The sequence below is a fragment of the Zonotrichia albicollis genome, chromosome 5 (genome assembly GCF_047830755.1).
Source record: "Zonotrichia albicollis isolate bZonAlb1 chromosome 5, bZonAlb1.hap1, whole genome shotgun sequence".
NCBI lineage: Eukaryota > Metazoa > Chordata > Aves > Passeriformes > Passerellidae > Zonotrichia > Zonotrichia albicollis.
In genome coordinates this window covers 72,159,996-72,175,561 of record NC_133823.1, presented here as the reverse complement: position 1 = coordinate 72,175,561, position 15,566 = coordinate 72,159,996, and the positions used below count along the sequence as shown (strand labels likewise).

The 15,566-nt window shown below is 42.6% G+C and overlaps 1 protein-coding gene across 1 annotated transcript in view; it reads right to left on the bottom strand.

The window, feature by feature from the left end:
• Positions 1-2,961, bottom strand: part of PRSS12 (serine protease 12) — a 33,370-nt gene extending 30,409 nt beyond the window's left edge. The window contains exon 1 of the mRNA XM_074542069.1: positions 2,433-2,961. Coding sequence (XP_074398170.1) covers positions 2,433-2,751 — 319 coding nt within the window. The 5' untranslated portion in view covers positions 2,752-2,961. The remainder of the gene's footprint in view (positions 1-2,432) is intronic.
• Positions 2,962-15,566: the final 12,605 nt, after the last annotated feature.

Genomic DNA, 15,566 nt, shown 5'->3' with positions numbered 1-15,566 from the left:
GGTGGATGTATACGGGCTCTGTGTAGAGAGTATGCTCATATTCATTTATTATCCTCTCTGGTATCCTTGGTTAATCATGATATGTATTTGTATTTCGTTTACTTGCTTTCAAGGCATGAATAAGTAATGTTACCCAGGTATTTTTAGAAGGAAGGAAATGAAAGACCAAAACCTATTAGTTTAAACAGTAAAACTGATTTTAGTCTAGTACTGTACAGTATAATTGCAAAGGCGCTTTAAAAATATTTCATTGTCACTGTTTAAATATAAAACAATTTAACATATGCATAAGGACAAAGTTTAGCCAATGAACTTTGCAGATAAGTTATAATATTTAAGCTAGACAAACCCAGAGATTTACAGGTAAGCCTTTGAATATGGTATTGTATTTAGTTATGGCAGGTGCCTAACACTGAGTATGGGCTTCCTTAGCCCAGGTACTAAAGCAAGAGGTGCAGTGAGTTTCTCTCTGAGCAGTCTGTCTCTCTCTCTCTAGCTATAACCACATCATGACATTGCCTCACTGACATCTTTTTGCCTCTTGTAAGAAAGGAACATACTTCGGGGGGAATGTTACAGTAATCTTTTATTTCTGGACAAATGGCTTGATTTGTGTCCATGTTCCACCTTTAGCCATCTCACAAACTCTCTAATTCTTTCATCTTGCCCCACAGAGGCTTTTGGGCAGACATTGGCCCTGGTGATGCCACTGGAGTTTACCACCAGTGCATGTCCAACAGGAGCAGATGATCTGTCTGTTACAAAGTATTGGCTATTGTTCAGTAGCTGTGTCTTCCCTCTTAGCAGGGGCCAACCTGGATTTCCTTTTTCTGGGGGAACAAAGCACCATTCTGAAAAGACTGGAGAAGCACAGCTAAACCCAAATCAGGTAGTATTTTAGTGGGTTTTTTTGCTTAAATCCCCTTCATGCTGAACTTGGAAGGGATTCTGAAACTTACTAAGTGCAAGATTGGGTTCTTAGCAATAAACTACTGTGTTCCTCACTATTATATTAGACTAAGTCCTCATAAAGTATTTTGGGAACCAGACTGAAGAATGCTAAGAAAACTATTAATATGCTGGGCTAAATTAGAGAAGCAACTGTGGTACCCTCACTGAAAGTGAGATCAGTTAAAGGGCATGAAGTCTTCTGGGGTTTTTTCATCTGTGAATAAAAGGTATCTGTTTTCTCCATGCCTGGTATTCTTCCCAGAGAAACATCTGTACTGCATAACATCATTCTGTCTTCTTGAAGGAGTAGATTTGACTTGGAACACAACTTAGGAAGCTGCATTTTTTGATGTGCAAATGATCAATAGGGACCTTGGTGCCTCCATATCCTCTTCATGGGGTATTTTCTACCAATACATATAATTGTTCAAATTGCCTTTTTTTTCACACCCCTTCTATGGGTAGTGTTGGAAGAGAAGGATAAGAATCCTTTTCAGTCATCTGAAAGTAAATTAATTTTAAAAAACCCTCACAACACAAAGTCAGCTTTCTCAGTGAACAAAAAAGTAATATTAACAATCAACCTCCTTGCTGACTTTGTGCTATTACAAAATATGTAAAAGGAAGGACAATGAAGCAGGGAATTTTAATTTTCATTTCAACAATTATGCTTGGTCATGTTTAGTATAGCTATAGATAGGACACAATTCTTATTTAGGTAGAAGATAATACCAGAGCAATGTGGGAGAAAATGTGAAGTCACTCAAAACCAGACTGTACATCAATTTATTTAATGCCAACACTGATGAAATGTAAAGCTGATCAAGTGCTGGATGCAGAAATTGCTGTTCAGTCCTTACACATTGAAAACTTCCACTGAAGTCAGTGGGAGTTCATCTGGGAGTGTGTGAGGGGAGCACAAGTCTCTTGTCTCAGCTCACGCTGTTGTTGAGCACCAGCACTAACTTGTGAACCCCATTATGCTAAGATAGGGGGCAAAGAAAGTCATACTGTGTAAACATCTCATCTTTGGAGCCAGGCATCCTTCTATTTCTCTTTCTGCCACTTCACTTCTGCAGACAAAGTGTTTTCCCAGTAAGTGAACCCGGTTAAAAAAAGGAATGCCAGCCAGCCCTGACAAACTGAGCCTGCTGAACGCTTATGGCGCAGCTTTGAAACGCTGTTCACCTACCCAGTATTAGAATAGCGGAGAAACAAACCCAGGCGGGACCTTCGTCTTTCCGCTGCATCCTCTGATGCACGAGTTTCTCTCCTCTGCGAACAGCTTTGGCTGTCACTGGCAGACGGTGTCCGTCCCCTCGTTCCCCGTTTCCTCCAGCGGCAGGGAACCGGTCCGGGATGGGAGAACGCCGCCGCCCGGCCAAGGCTCTCTGTGTCCGTCTCCCCCCGCGTCCCTCAGCCCCTCGCACTCTCCCGCTCCGCCGCCACCCCTGCCTCGGGCTCGCCCCCTCCCCGCTTACCTCGCTCGCAGTCAGCGCGGCCGCGCTCCGCCGCGCCCCGGCCGGCTCCGGCGGCGCAGCCGGGTCGCCCCTCGCCGCCGCCGGGCAGGGCGCAGGAGCTGCGGCGGCCCCGCGGCGCCCGGCCCGCCGCCCCCCGGCGCGGCAGAGGGGGCGCCGCCGGTGCCCAGGGGCGCTGGGCCGCGGGGAAGCCCCCGGCGGGGCAGCCGGCGGGGGGCTGCGGGGCGCGGGCGGCCGGGAGGCTGCCGGAGACCTGCCCCGGCCCGCGGGCTCCGGGGATCGCCCCTATCACCAGCGCCACCACGAAGCCGGCGAATGTCATGGTGCCAGTCCCGCCGGCTTGGGTCCATCTCCCCCTCTCATCGCGCCCAGGATGCGAGGAGGGAAGGCGGGGCCGCGGCGTCCCGCTAATCCCCCTCGCCGCACACCCCTGCCGCCCCCCCCGGCTGCTCGGCCCGCGGGGGCAGGGCGAGCCGGGCGCGGGGAGGCGCAGCCCCGGCGCTGCCGGCTCCCTACCTGCCGCAGCCTGCCCAGCGCGCCGGGGAGCGGAGCGGAGCGCCCGCCCGGCCACGGGCAGGGCCCCTGGGGCAGCCCCGGCCGGGTTTACAGGGGGTGCGTCCCCCGAGCCCGGCCCCGGGTCTCCCTCCCGCTCCCCCGCCAGCCTTGGGGCTACCACCCCTGTACCGTCCCTCACCCTCGCCGGCGTCCCTTCGAGTTCTGCTCTGCCCGCGGTCTCACCGCAGGCTCACCCCACCCCTCGCTTTGGGGCTCCCCTAGCAGCCACCTTCTCTGCCCTGTCCCGTGCCTGTCTTTTCCCGGACCTCCGATAGCCTCACAAAGAACAGAAGGAGCCGGGACAGAGCCTGGCCTGGGGCGCGCAGCTTCGGGGCGAGAGACGGCTCTGGGGGCACAGGGGATGGAGAGATCCCCAGACGTGTTAGCGGGGAACAAAGGGGCTGGAAACAAATGCCGTGAAATGTCTTCGAGGGTTTAGCATTATCCCAGTCCCATGTGCTCTGAATAGTAATCTGCTTATTTCTGAGCGCTGCAGAGGTCTGCATGACCTGATCATCTCTGATTTCCTTGTCCCATTGGGATGGCTGTCAGTCAGATGGCTTCTTTGTCTCACATCATTTGGTTGTTAGTTTGGGTTAGTCGCTATGTTGTACTTTACTGCTGGTTTTAATCTATGCCCTTCATTCTTGAGGTCCAGTTCCACCTCATGGAGCACGTACGCTTTATTTGGCAATTTGTAATGTGAGTCTGTTGATTCACCTCTCCATAAGGTCCCTTTTCATCTCTAATTTTTTTGTCTGGAAAGTGTTAATTTGGTTCTTGAGTGAGCACATGAGTATTTCCACTATCTTTTGTTGAGACAAAAGTCTAAAAGAAAGAGAGTGATTTTGCTTTCCATGCAGAATGCCACATGTATCCAATGAACTGTGCCCTTCCTTTAGCAACCTCCAAACTGTTCAAAAGTGGCAAAATGCAACTTTATCAGTTTAAACTTTGGTTTATAAGAACAAAAGAGCTCCAATGCTAAGGAAAGCAGGTAACGTAGTGTTTGGGATTGCCCGCATTCATCTTAGTTCTGCTTATCTGTGGTTAATTCTTTATGGCAGCGTTACAGTTTGTATTTTAATCACTCACAAAGTTAAAGCATACTCTGCTGGAGTTTCTACAGCAACGTGAAAACTATGCTATCACAGTGTCTGTTGCACTTCTTTGTGGACAGAAATGCACAGATTGTTCTTTCTTGCTGAGATTTCTTCTGCGGATATGGATATGCATTATTTAAAAAAACATCAGGACTGGCAAGAATTGAATTTGTTTTCAAAGTATTTGACTATATACAAGATATTAGCCTGAAAGCAACTCATTATGACCATTTTTAAATTGTCTGAAATTCTGTTTCTGTCATGACAAGTTGCTTGCTTTTATCCTTTGGGAAGGACCAGTTGAAAGCATGCTCAGCCTAGCTTGTTAAGGTTTCCTTCATTGACTAGTAAACACTCTTTGGCATCAAGTAACAATATCTCATTTTCCCTGACCTAAGCTCTTTTTCCAACCCCTCTGTAGCCTGGAAGAAAAAGGGTTCTCCTGATCAGCACAGGGGACAGAAAACAAATGAGTATGGTTATGGTGAGTCTTGCAAAGTGCTTCAGGCAAAGCTCTGAGCCTGGCACTTAACTCGTGTATTCTGATTGCATTCGCCTCCCCAAGGTGTGTGGGCTGTGCAGTGAACCTTCTTTACCTATTTGGGTAGAGGTGTTTGTGCTTGAGCTTGCAAAATGGTATTCAGCAGGAGGCGGGGGAAAAGAGGGTAGGCTCCTCAGGGAAAAAGGTTTGGAAGTAACTACAATTCCAAAAAAGCATCAAGAAACAAAAAAGCAGTGTCATAATGATTCACTCCCAAGACAGGGTTCATGTTTAATGGAAGGATCCACATGTACAGACTGACTCTTGAAGATTTTAGTTTTTATAATGATTGTTCTTTTTGATGTGGCCTTATAAGGAGAAGGAGCCTTCATTTGTTTTAGAAACTATAAATGATCTTTCCCTATGATATGAGGTCTGTTAATGCTACAGGAAATAAAGCTTTTGTTACAGATTAGGGACTCAGACTGGTGTCCATTCAAGAGATTGATAGTAAACTTACTGTAAAGAGGAGGGGACACTCTTGTAAGGAATCCTGGAGCTGATGGACAGTTTTTTGCAGGCTGTATGCTTTGCACTTTGCTTGCAGCGTCTGTCTTGGCTTGAGCATTTGTGAGTGTCTCCCCCATATGGTTTCTGTGGTGTCTGAACAGTCTGAGCACATGCACAGTTTGTCCTGTGCCCCTGGCACTTCCAGGTGCCACGCAGAGAATCACTCTGATCTGCTTGACTGCTTTTATCACACTCTGAGGAAGCTCATTATCTCTGTGACTTCTACCTCTGTCACATGCACTCACAATCACTCAAAAGTTATTGGAAAGAGCAAAGACAAAGCAAGAGTTATATTTATAGACTGTGGTCTGGAGAAACTTAATTCTTTTGGATTTAAAATGGACTCTCACACTTAAAATAATGGTAAAAAACTGAACTAAGCTTTAAAGGTGGACTTTACCTTCACATATTTAGAAACAAGAAACAGAGGATTATTACTCTGATATAGCTTTAGAAAGATTCCAGATATTAAATACTCTTAGTGCATTTAGCCACCTTAAAAATTGTTCTCTCTACTGTACAAAATTATTGAAAACTCATTCACAAATTGAACTGCTTTTGAAAAAGGAAATGCAAATGAATAAGGAATTGCAAATGAAAAGGAAATCAAAAATATGTTTTCTTAGTGAGGAAAATAAACAAGTAGTACTTTGGAAACCTCAAAATCAATCTGGGTGTTACACATAGCCTGGATTCTGAAATTACAGCATCCAGCTTTTTAGGAAAAAAAAGGCAAAAAATGCTGAAAAATCACAAATCTGTGGAAACTGTAAGTTAAACTCCTGCTGCAGCACTGGGGGATTTCAAGTCAGTAATCTGTGTTTAACAAAGCCTGTATTTATATAGGAAAGCAAAGGCTTGTTATGGTCTTTTGGGATTGGTAGGGAAAATAATGCATTAAGATGACATTACAGAGGGTGAACTGGCTCCAGGTGAAGCCCATTCCTGATTTTGCAAAATGGTTCCAATACTTAGTCTCGGTATTTAGCTTGTTTTGACAGCAGTCCTGTAGACCAACACTTGTGACCAAAGGTGGGGAATCTGTGCTGTGCACTGACAACTTCCAAAACAGCAGTTGGAAATCATCTGCCAGAATAGGTTTTAGTTTCTGTACAATTCCACAGGGTTGGCTGCTTTTTTCTCTACTGATTTTAGATAGCCCCAACACCAAACTGTTGATAAAACAAATAATAATAAATAATTCATAGTTATGAATGGATCTGACCACTTCAACACCCCCTACTCCCCTCATATTTCTGTGCATAGATTCCTTAGGTTACCCAAGAAATGGAAATAATGGAAATACTCATATATTCCAGAGCAGTGTGGGTTATTCATAATATGCAAGGCTTTAAAGGAAACTTACTCAAGAGCTTCCTTCATCCTAATGGCTTTCTAAAAGCACTTGATAGTTCTTCCCTGTGGCTGGCTCTGATTTTGCATCGTGTGAGGACACAGGTTATTAGAGGACTAATTTTCAATGAGTGGTTCATGTGAATAGGTGAAAATATCTGATGTGTGTGTTAACCTTGCAAAAATAGTAGTCCTGCATTTCAAAACATTTAATACCCGGCATTTAAAATTCTGCTGGAGAATCAGTCTAATTCTGCTGCCGTTTGAATCAATAGGAAAATTCACTGATTAGCCTCTTCCTGTGTGCAGTAAAGCTGCTTACCTTTATTTTTGAGTCACTCATGCAGTGTGCTGTCAGCAGAGATTTCAGAAAAGCTGAGCACTTCCAGCTGTTGATGGAATTCAGTTAAAATACTGGTGACAAGTAAAGGCCTGACTCAGTCCTGTCTCTCTGCCACTGATAGCCCTATCCAAGGTATTCTCTCCTGCATTCCCTCCTGCCCATGTTAGCATCAAGCAGCAGCACAGATGGGACAGCTCAGACCAAGGGCTGATTTCAGGCAATGAGCTATTTGAAAAATTCCCCCAGGAAAGAAGTACAAAGCAGAGAAAATGTAGTCAAAACAGCCAGGCACAACAATGAAATTATTTCCTTACTGTCTAGCTAATAATTTTGTGCCTTTTTTTTTTTCATATAATTAACTAGGCTGGGGCAAATAGATCAAGTGCTGGAATAAATGGAAAAACTTGTACACATGACCTAGCAGGCACTGGGTGAGATCAAACACCAGGCTGAGGTCAGGACTAGGAGAAGAAGCAAGGCTTCTCACAAAGGAGACTTCCATGTGCAAAATGAGCCATGGAACGGGCACCCAAATGAGTCAACATTTTTAGTATGTAAGTCAGCGCTCTTATAAAATAATTTTATTCATTAGTGCATTCTTTTTAACTACATGGGAAGCAGAAATTTGAAATGCTGCCAAGTCTGACTCAAAATTAATTTGGGTTTGTGCTTATGTGGAAGAGAATAGGCCTTTTGTCCATAATTCCATATAAGCTCCATAGGGTGACCCTGCATTGCACAGGATGTAGCTGAACAGCCGGTAATTGATGAGGTTTCCATTAACACATAACACAGTGGGCACAGTAATGAGATCACAGGAAAAGCTTTTTTAAAGTGTTAAGTACTTTCTTGTACAAGGGGCCGAGTTTGTATTATAAGGAAATAAGGAACCTTGTTTTCCTGCAACAAGGCAATAAGAAGCTTGATTTCCTGGAGGACTTCAATACATAGGTGTATATGTGCTCAACACTGGGTTCCACAGACACGATGAAGTAACTGCAGTTAAAACAGAAAGGCTTAAAAGTGAGGACCAGTTCCTGTTGCATGTGTAAAGCAGGTGGAACACTTTGGAGCACTGCAGACAGGATGTGTCCGTGGTGTTGCTAGGGTTTCAGCAACAGCCAGGAATGGGCAACTGGCACAGCATATGGGCCTGTTCATGCACTCCCCGTGCTGAGGGGTTTGAGCCTGGTTTGATGTTGCTTCCCTGAGCAACCTCCAAGCCCTCCTTATGCTCCTGTCACAGCAGGAGCGTTCAGCAGATCCCAAGTGTGCGGTGCCATGTGGCAGAGTGGGGAATGAGAGTGGAGTGTGAGAGCAGGAGAGCCCCAGCCTGTCTGCAGAAACACAGCAGAGGGGCTGCTTTAGCTCCTGAAGCTCACTATGGGAAGTAAAGCAGCATCCCTTATGTTGCAGTCCCTTAACTGGGTGAAAGGGGAGGCTGTGTAGCCAGCCTATAAATAAGTATATTTAAAGAGGCACGAATATGCTAAGGAGGATATTTTTAAGAAATGATATAGAAAATCACATTTGTTAACAAACAAGCTTAGTGGAGTTTTGCTAAGAAATGGAACTTCAGTTCCAAACCTGACTACCCTGAGTCTGTGTGGGATCTGGTAAGTGAGTCAGTCCTTTAAGGGACACAAAATGTGAAAAGAAATTTGATAAATTCATCATAAAACATACATTTTGGACTCTTTTTCATATAGAAGGTGGCCTTGCAAACATTAGGTAAGCCTGCCACAGAGCGGGATTAAGCCTTATTTATATGAAACATCCCCTGTCATTGAGGACAACTGGTTCACAGAGCTGAGATATATGACCTTCTACAATTTCCTCTGACATTCATGTGTAGAAGGTTCCCTGAGGTAAACAATGCTTTAGAAATGGACTTGTTTAAATTAGTTCCTCTCTCACAAACAATCCAGGTAGTTCCCTCCAATGATTTGTGTCTCGAATGGTAGCATTTGTCTTCTCTTTGCTGAGAGATAAATTTCTCAAAACATTTCTTAATAATACCTGTTTCAGAATTCTGCATTTCATTGTTGTGAAGTGTAAGTGCAGTGAAAATTCCAAACCACAGAAAGTGAGGCAGGCAGGGTTGGTTTGTGTTTTTGTCTTTCACCTCACCTAAGTCCCACCTTCCCATTAGCAGTAGTGCAATGAGTCATTTCTGCTATTTGCTGCACTATCTCCAACAGCAACACACACAGAGTCTGTAAAGATTTTTTTCTGCTGAATTTCAGAGGAATGCAGGAATTTATTAGTGCTGAGCTACATATATGCAATGACCCTTAGTCAACATTAGCCAAATTTAATCCTATCTATTTTATATAAATTTGTTTTCTGAGAAAGACAGAGGCTTCATTCTCTCTTCATTCTCTTCTCTCACAATAGTTTTGGATAAGAATATTATTACTATTTTTTCAAAGGAACACATATTCTCATACTTACTAAAAGGAAGGCCAAAAAAATAGTTTATACTTACTTGACTCAGGGAGACTGAGATTTATTGGTTTGTATTGAAAGCAGGAGGACTAATTTCAAATTGCCTTTTGTTTTACTTGATTGATTTGAGAAGTGTAACTGTCAAGGAGGGGAATATATTGATGAGTGTTCATATCATGGTCTCTTGGCTGTATAGGTTAATAATTTCATTGAAACCAGTGAATCTTCTCATGTTAGTGAGAAGATATTGTGCATCATGAATACGTGCCTTAGTTTGTTTGCCCATATTGGTACCATTTTAAAAAATACAGATCCCGGTAGTTCCTAGCTTCCTTTCACAAATATATGCAGAGCTGCAGCAATTATTTCACATTGATTGCTATAAAGTGATGCACAAAGATATACTTGATATTTGTGCCTCCTTTCAACAATGTAGTTGAAATTTTACAGTGCAGACACATATACTTTAAAATAAATGAGGTGGGGATCCTGTGTACAGTTCTGAGGAGTTTCTGTACCAGGTGGGATCAGAGTTATCTTTGTATTATTGAATTATGTCTCCTGTAGTTAGAAGGGCGCTGGCATTGTGCAGACCTGTGACAGACACTGGCACTTAGATTGCCTTCATTGCCACGGAATGCAGCTGGGAAGGGTGACAGATGACAAGGGCACAAAGCAGGAGAGTTCCACTGCTGGAACTACTGGCAAAACAAAGAGCTTTCTTATAATCATCATTGTTGAGTAAGCCCTCCCTTATTCATCTTCACTTCTGACTTTATCTCCTTGGATCCCTCTTGTCCTATTTTTGTGATTTCCCCATTGCTGTTTCCTTGATAATTTAATGGTTCTGTGGAATTACACATTCCAGTTTACTGGTTTCATGCTTGGCCATCTTGGCTGACATAATGATATGTTAAGTAAAAGGAAAAATTAAAATGAAGCCTGTTGGATTATGAAGAATATTATTTTTCCTATAGGTACAGCTATACAAAACATAGTGACTTCTGTTTTCATATTGATCTGCTTAGCACTCTATTTCTTTTTGAATAAGTGCTGTATTACACTACACTCTACTTATTTTACTTTAAACTTTTAAACATTGTTATTTGACACAATACTTCCTAATGGTAAGTCATTAAATTCTAACAGACCAATGTCCAGTTGTCTGAAGTAGAAGTACTGCTAATTTTATCAATTGTAAAATTTCAAACTTCTCCTTGTTTATTGTGATTATTACTCTGTTTTGGAGCCATGTCTCAGAATGGTGCCATTAGTTTCAGCAGAGCCTTCATTTAGCCCTTAAAAATCAAGTAAGTAACTTGTGCTGGGAGCTGTAGGAGGTGAACTTGCAATTTGAATCATAGGATCATAGGGCACCACATTGGAAAGGACCTCAAGGACCATCTGACCCAAACTTTCTTGGCAATAGAACAACCTAGATGGGTTCAGCACTCTTACAAGTGTCCAATGTTAGGAAATCCACCATTCCCCTGGGGAAATTACTTCAATGATGTGTAGTCCATGTGCCCACTTGTTTTTTTGGGGTTTTTTTTTCCTGTATATGTGGGCTTTTCTTCCTGAATTTCTCTCTGAATTTCCTAGGATCCAGGAAAAGTGAAAAACTCCTTTCTCTGAGATTTCACTACAAGCCATATTCTGGAGTAACAAGAAGATAAACAATAAATTCAGGGCTATATTTAAAAATATTTAAAAATATTTTGTACAAATAACATGCTGATGGAAAATAGTTAGCTGTGGAGGTTGCCAGGAGACACTAAATAATACTGAAAACTAAAGTACCAAGTGTGTCAGGTAATACATAAAGATGTGTTTTCTGGAATACAGAGACATCAGACACAGGAGGTTTTCAGTTTACCAAGCTGCCATATCCTGTCACATTCTGTACAGGATCATTCAGTCTCCTTTGCTGCCAGTCAGCACAAACAAAGCAGCTGAGACACAGCATGTGTGCAGGTACCCCAAGGAAACTTAAAATGAATGGGCTTGTTTTGCAAGCATGATGGGACACAGGCTATGGCTGGAAGATAAAACAGTGTCATTTTCATCTATTGTGTGAAAAGCATAGGGAAAGCAAGGAAGTGATACAGAATATTTTCTGATCTCAGTGCTTGTAGAGTTAAGTCTGGCAGTCGGTGAACACTGTGATCTATAGAAATACAGCTCTCTGTTATTCACAGCATTACCAATTCCCACTTCAGTGCTTTGGTTTGTAACAGTAAAGCCAGGAGACAGAGACGTCATGTCATTAGATCTGTGCTGCCCTTGAGTGGATCAAATTCAGCTCAGTGGTAGAACAAATAATAACACTGAGTTGTATAATTACTAGAGATTTACTCCTGCCTCAATAAGGGGGCAGTGTCTAAGTGAAAAGGAGTCAACACAAGGCTAGATGCAATGCAACATAAAGCTGCACTCCTCCCCCTCTTCACCTGCTGTGTTTTAAGGCATACACACAGACATTTCTGTTGAAAAGCATTCTCTGAATGTGGTGAGAAGCCTATTGCCTGGTCTCCAAATGAAGTGGGACTTGAGGGAAGAAATGTAAAAAGGCAAAGTCTTATCTTTTGCAATACAAATTAACAACTGAATTTGTAGATCAGACTGTTATGTGGTCCAACTGCCCGAGTACCTCAGGGCAGACCAAAGGTTAAAGCCTGTTGTTATGGACACCTCTAAAACACTGACAGGTTGCCTGGGGCATTGATCCCCTCTCCAGGGAGCCTGCTCAGTGTTTGACCACCCTCTCCTAAAGAAACGCTTCCTAATGTCAAGTCTGAATAGCTGTAAACAGGATATCTTGAATTAAGAATATAGACTATAATTTTGATAGTTTGTGACATTTCTAGAACAAAATATATTAATCAGAAGAATTTTTAAAAGCAGAAATTATTACTATTCCTAGCAGTTAAGCAAATCCAGTGCAAGGTCTTAAAACCCTCTCTTGACCCATCCACATTTTTCAGGTAAACAAAGTTCTGTTCAAAATGCTTCTCTAATTCTGCTCCAATCCTGCTGGTTTTCTTTCAGCAATGTTGGATGCTGCTTGTGAGGAGGCCAGAAAAATATTTAGTTCAGGCCATTAAATAAGTTTCTTCCTTGTAGGGGACTTAGAAATATTTTATAACTTTTTTAACTTTTGTGTGCAAGTCACTTATTGTTGCTGCCAAAATAGAGTGAAACATGATGCCATTCAAAAGCAAAGGAGTTACAAAATCTCTGAAAATTCCTGTCAATGATCACATCCAGGTATGACCAGTTGGTGCAGGGGCAGCAGTTCCAACATCAAGGCTCTGTGTCCATCACAAGGGACATGTCCGAGGCTGGATCAAGTGGCAGTGGAACTTGATCTAGAGAAGTGTGAAATGGCAGCACATGCCGGGCAAATTACCCCCAGGCGGCGGCAGGGTGTTTATGGAGGCTCTGTTGTGGCTGGATGCTTGTGGGCTTACTAAGGACCGGCAGTGCTCGCCTGATAGACACTCTGCTGCTACTTGGATACTTCCAATCGATTTTTGAAACTAAATGGGTGTGGTGTTTTTGCAATAGGCTCATGACGTGGGATTTGCCTTCTGGAGGGGACACAGGCTAAGGCAGGGGCACAAAATCAAGCGCAGCCGCGGTCACTGGGTGTTGGGATACTGTCACTTGTTCAAAATAGGCTCCAAGACTGAGGTAACAATTTATAGAGACATTGCTAAAGAGGTACATCCAGGTACTTCATTGAAAGCAAGGGTGAAAGGGACATTAAATGAGTGTGATGTTAGTCCATGCTAAGATCTGCTTTTCTATTATAAAAGGTTCTTATATTTTATGTTTTTCTAATCATCCTTTTTGAGTTGAGACAAACTTTCTCATTTCATCTATTTGATCCATTTGATGCTTTTAGTTTATTAATTTATTTAGCATCTAATAGGGCACAATGTGATGTGAAGAACAATTAAAATGAGAACAGTGCTAAATCAAGCCGTTTGTGTCTAACTCTGTGTAACTTTTACAATAATTTCTACTGACACAAAGTAAGTAGCAGTTTTTTGCTAAATGGACTAGTCCAGACTTGAATATTTGTCAGTGTAACAATTCCCAAATGGGTGTGAATTTGTGTTATTATAAATACTTTATAATACTGTAAATGGTTAAGCAAAGTGGCAGAGAATATCTGCTTATTGCACAGCCACACTGGAAGTAGATACAGTAGGCTGGAGGACAGTCTTTGAATTGAAAATTATTGCAACAATAGAAAGAACTAAAAAGATTGAATGCGTGTCATAAAAGAGAAGTGAAAGGTAATGTACTCAGGAATAATCAGCTAAATAAAAATAGGATGTGGAAACAATTGGGTTCATAAACATGAAGGAAGAAGTCTGGATAATAGATCAGAGTTGATGACAGTTCCACAAACTCCAAGTCACCATTAGAGCAGTGAGAATTCTGTCTGATATTTACCTTAACTGACCACAGCACACACAGAGAAGCAGAAATGCATGGAGCATTCTGCAAAAATACAACTTTATTGTTTTGAAAGAGTGCATGTATACAGCAGAACATCTTATATGGCTTCTTATATAGCCATTAATGTTTGTAAAGATCAGCTCATCTTACCAACCAGTTCTAAAAGTGGAGTGCAGGCTCCCACAAACCTCATCAGATCACATCCAGGAGGAAGTGATTTTGTTACTGTGCAGAGGCTTCTACTGTATTCATTACAACCAACAATGTCAAAGCAGTGCACAGTAGCACGAGACAGCTACTGAGCATTTCTTTCCCCATAACATGTCTATGGATAGGACAGTATAACTAGTAATGTATTCCCTAAGGAAATATGGTATTGTAGGGTATTGGATCAAATAGATGAAATTTCAAAAGCTCCCTCCTAATTCTAGGATATTGTAGCACTGAGAAAAGTGATAGCTGCAGTGGTTTCTGTTTGTATTTCTCGGGTCGGCTGTTGATGTTCTCTGCCCCAGATGTGCAGGGTGTCTCTGCTTCGGCCCGCGCAACAGAAGAATGAGTCTGGACCCTTCGCTTTTCGGTCTTGAGGTTGTTTATTAATTCTTATCTATAAAATTTTCTTTCTGTCCAGCTGAGGGCTGTTCAGCAAGGCAGCCACAAGCACACTCTGACTGCCCCCAAGGCAGTATCGTCTTTTTATACTGCAAACTACGTACAACATATTTACTCTAAATTCCCAATACCTATCCCCTATGTAAGATGGTGCACTTCTATTCTAAACCAATCCCAAAGTGCCCACATCACTGCAGAATATGGAGAACAAGAAGAAGAAAGGAGAAGGACTAGACACACCCTGGTTCCTGCATCTTGTCCCCATAACCCATACCAAAAATCCTAAAATCTACATTTTCACCCTGTGAATACTTTATTATTACACCATTCAAACCTGTGTGACTTTCATGTCCTCATACAAAACTGGCAATTGGCTGCAAGGGTCGAAGTCAAGCCACCAGGTGTTCCAGGCAGCAGGCCAGGGTCTCCAAGCCCCCCGACGGGGTTCTTGGCAACTCTGGGCATCCAAAGGGATGTGCTGAGTTCCCACAACATTAGTCTGGACTTCTTTCATTTCCTTCTCTTCATGCATCTTTCTCAGTTTTCAGTGTGACCATGTGACCTGCATAATGTCATTGTCATGTACACAATATTAAAAAAAGGAGAATATTCACACATTCCAAAAAAAGGAGAATAACATCTTGTATCACTAAAGTGTGTCAGTATCTGGCACTCAGAAACCAGCAGAGGAACAGCATGCTGTGTGTAGCAGGGACCTGAGTGTCACTTCTCAGCTCTTGCTGCCCTCATCGCTGCGTCTGGCAATTCTAGGAAGAATTGGTCAGTGTCAGGAGAGCAAACATCAGCATTAATTATAACTGTGGGATAACTGTAATGTTGTTTTATTCTTTCATTAAATTTCCTTTTGTGAGACAGTAGGGACTGACATTTATTGCAGGCCTTTATTTCCATCTTTATTGTTCACTGCATTCTGAATAGTTCTCAGAAAGTCAGCATGAAATATGGATTGGATACATTCCCAGACAGATAGTACAGGGGGGACAGGAGGAAGCAGGAAAGACACCAAAAATCAGATGAAAAGAGCTTCAAAGATTCTCTTTCCTCTTAGCGGAAGTTTCTAAAGCATCAGAAGATGAAGCAAAACATGAAGGTTAATAACCTACGAATAACCACGCTGGATACTGGAATTGGACACAAAGGACGTACTTTAGAAAAACCGACCAGGTGCTTAAGTGGTCACA